We start from the raw sequence: 2,709 nt of genomic DNA on the forward strand, positions 1-2,709 counted from the left end.
TTTTTTTTTTTTTTTTTTTTTTTTTTTTTTTTTTTTTTGGTATGGGGTATTGAACTCGGGCCCTTGTGCTTGCGAGGCAGGCAGCAGAACCACTGAGCCAAATTCCCGGCCCCCAGAGCTACTTTTTATACAGAGAGCATGCATAAGTGGTAGCCAATACAGGACTTGGGGTGGTGAAACACATGCTTAGCATGAGTGGGGACCTGGATTTGGTCCTCAGCATCTAAATAAAATACATATAGGGCCAAGGATTTAGTTTAGTGGGGCTGCACCTGCCTCACAACTGCAAGGTCCTGAGTTTGATCCCCAGTACCCTCCCCAAAAAATACATAAGAAAATATGAAAAAGCATAGTGCGAGTAGTTCAGTGCTACTGAGACTTAAAAATTTGAGAGAGGGAAACTGGTAGGGAAAGAGGAAAGGCACTGGGCAGAGCATGTACTTCCAGTCTGACTGAGGAACCATAGCGAGGGAGTAAATGGTCAGATTTGTGTTTGAAATCAAGGTCCCTGAGACGGTAGGATGCATGAAGATCAGAGGTGATGAGAGACACTTAGGTGGAAGGAGGTTAAGATCTTAAGCCATGTTAAATCGTGCAGTGTGATAGTTGTTCCCCTTTAAGCTGTGCATCCTGGGTTTTGACTGGAAAGATCATGGAGCAAGTTTTGTTCTGGTGCCAAGTTGTCTTTTTTTTTTTTTTTACTTTTTTAAGACGGGGTCTTATGTAGCCCAGGCTGGGCTGGAACTCCTGCCCCAGCTTCAGGAGTGCTGGGATCGCAGGTGTCACTTCCACACCCAGCTGGTTCCAAGCTATTTTTGAACACTTAAGCATTTGCTAGCTTTCAGTGTTTATCTGGCCCTGAATTTAGAGCCTGCAGCAGGCAACAGTATCTTGCTGGATTTAAAAACATTTCACTTGTATCTCTATGGTTACTTTCTACTTCTAATAAGCAGACTTGAAAAAGCTGTCACTTTGAAACATTTCTAAAACCTGAAACATTTCAAGGCTGTTGCTGGCCCAGTTTAGAATCTTAGCACTCTGGGAGGCTGAGGCAGAATTTCAAACAGCTCAGCCTGGGTAATTTCAAGACCATGTCTCAAAAAAACCCCAACACCCCCCCTCAAAAAAACCAACAACAAAATAGCTGGTAAAGTAGCTTAGTGCTCAGGCCCTGGGTTTGGCCTGAGGTACTGTCCAAACAAGCAAACAAAAAAGCAACCCTCCAGCAAACAATAAAATCAGAAACATTTCCCTTTTAAATTAGTTAAAAACTTGAGGGGAATTAAAGAAAATATTAGGTAAAAAGCCATAGTGATGTGAGCATAGAGCCAGGCAGTGAGGTAAAGGTTAAAGTCAGGGGATGGAGATATGGTGGTCTGCATGTGCAAGGCTGGAGGTTCCATCCTCAGTGCTGGAAAAAAAAAAGTTTAGTATAAACTGGTTAATCTTGTGGCTGGTGTAGGAAGCGAGATTGGGCAGGAGAGAGGGCAGAGTGGAGGGCTAGGCAGGGGGAGGGACAGATTGGAGACAGGGTGTTCACAGGCAGAAAGGACCAGGACCTGGCGCCTGAGGGGAGCAGGAGGCGGCCAGCACAGGTCCAGGGGGACACACTGAGGTCCCTGTAGGACAGCGTGGGTGTGAAGACCCAGAAGACATCCAGGAGGCCGCTAGCACATGGGGGTTCTCTAGTTGCAGAACAAAGGTAGGGACTAGAAAAGGAGGGGCGCCATCTGCAGAGACAGGAACTGAGGTCCTGGAAGGTAAAGTGGCACAGGGAGAGAGTGCATGGAGGGAGAAGCAGAGGGCCCTGGGCTGAGCCGCGTGATCAAAGCTACCTATAAGGGGTGGGGAGGAGCGAAGCAGGGAGGTGGGAGGCCTTTGGTGAGGACTACAGGAAGTCCACAGAATCATTAGCAGGGAGGGCCAGTGAGCTTGGCAAGCAGTGAACGCCAGAAACAGACATGGGAGTCACCGTCATGAGCTGTTCTCCACAGCCAAGGGCTGGATGAGAGACCTGGAGACTTGGAGCATGGACCGAAATGGAGGCCAAGTGCTGAACTCCATGAAGCTGGCACCTTAGCAGCCCAGAGGAGGGTGCACAGGGGATCTGGAAGCTGGTGGTGTTGCAGCTCCCAGGTGCTGGCTGGGTGACCGGGCACCACGGTGGTGCTAGGATAGTAACCAGGACTTGGCCAGTGTGGAAGGCTGTGTGGACAGAGCCACAGCGCCTTGTTAGGCCAGGCAGGCCCGGAGATGGGAGAGCAGGTTTGGTAAGAGGGTGGCTTGTTTTGTCTGGATTTGGGGGTAGGAAAACCCTGGTGCCCCAACATTGCCTGCCCCCTGCAGGTAGAGGAAGAGCGGCGGAGTGCGGCGGGCAGTGAGAAGGAGGAGGAACCTGAGGAAGAAGAGGAGGAGGAAGAAGAAGAGGAATATGATGAAGAAGAGGAAGAGGAAGATGATGATAGGCCCCCCAAAAAGCCCCGACATGGCGGCTTTATTCTGGATGAGGCTGGTATGTCTCATGGCTAGGCAAGCATGGAGCAGACTCAGGAGGACATAAATATACCAGAAAACCTTCTTTCTGACTTTCTGTCTGCCTGCTCTTTGTGAAGCTGGGAATTGCTCCCATGGCCTTGCTCATGCTAGGAAAATTCTCTACCACTCTACCCATCCCTGGCCCATAGATTTTTTTTTTTTTTTTTTTTTTTT

General features: G+C 49.0%; 1 protein-coding gene across 4 annotated transcripts in view; it reads left to right on the forward strand.

Annotated features, from left to right (window-relative positions):
• The window catches only part of Supt5h (SPT5 homolog, DSIF elongation factor subunit), a 24,990-nt gene that overhangs the window by 6,027 nt on the left and 16,254 nt on the right, over positions 1-2,709 (forward strand). For all 4 annotated transcript variants that reach the window (XM_010614509.3, XM_010614508.3, XM_010614510.3 and 1 more), the window contains exon 3: positions 2,347-2,512. In XM_010614509.3, the coding sequence (XP_010612811.1) occupies positions 2,347-2,512 (166 nt within the window). The remainder of the gene's footprint in view (positions 1-2,346; positions 2,513-2,709) is intronic.

This window comes from Fukomys damarensis, unplaced genomic scaffold (genome assembly GCF_012274545.1).
Source record: "Fukomys damarensis isolate Sample0158 unplaced genomic scaffold, DMR_v1.0_HiC HiC_scaffold_19, whole genome shotgun sequence".
Lineage (NCBI taxonomy): Eukaryota > Metazoa > Chordata > Mammalia > Rodentia > Bathyergidae > Fukomys > Fukomys damarensis.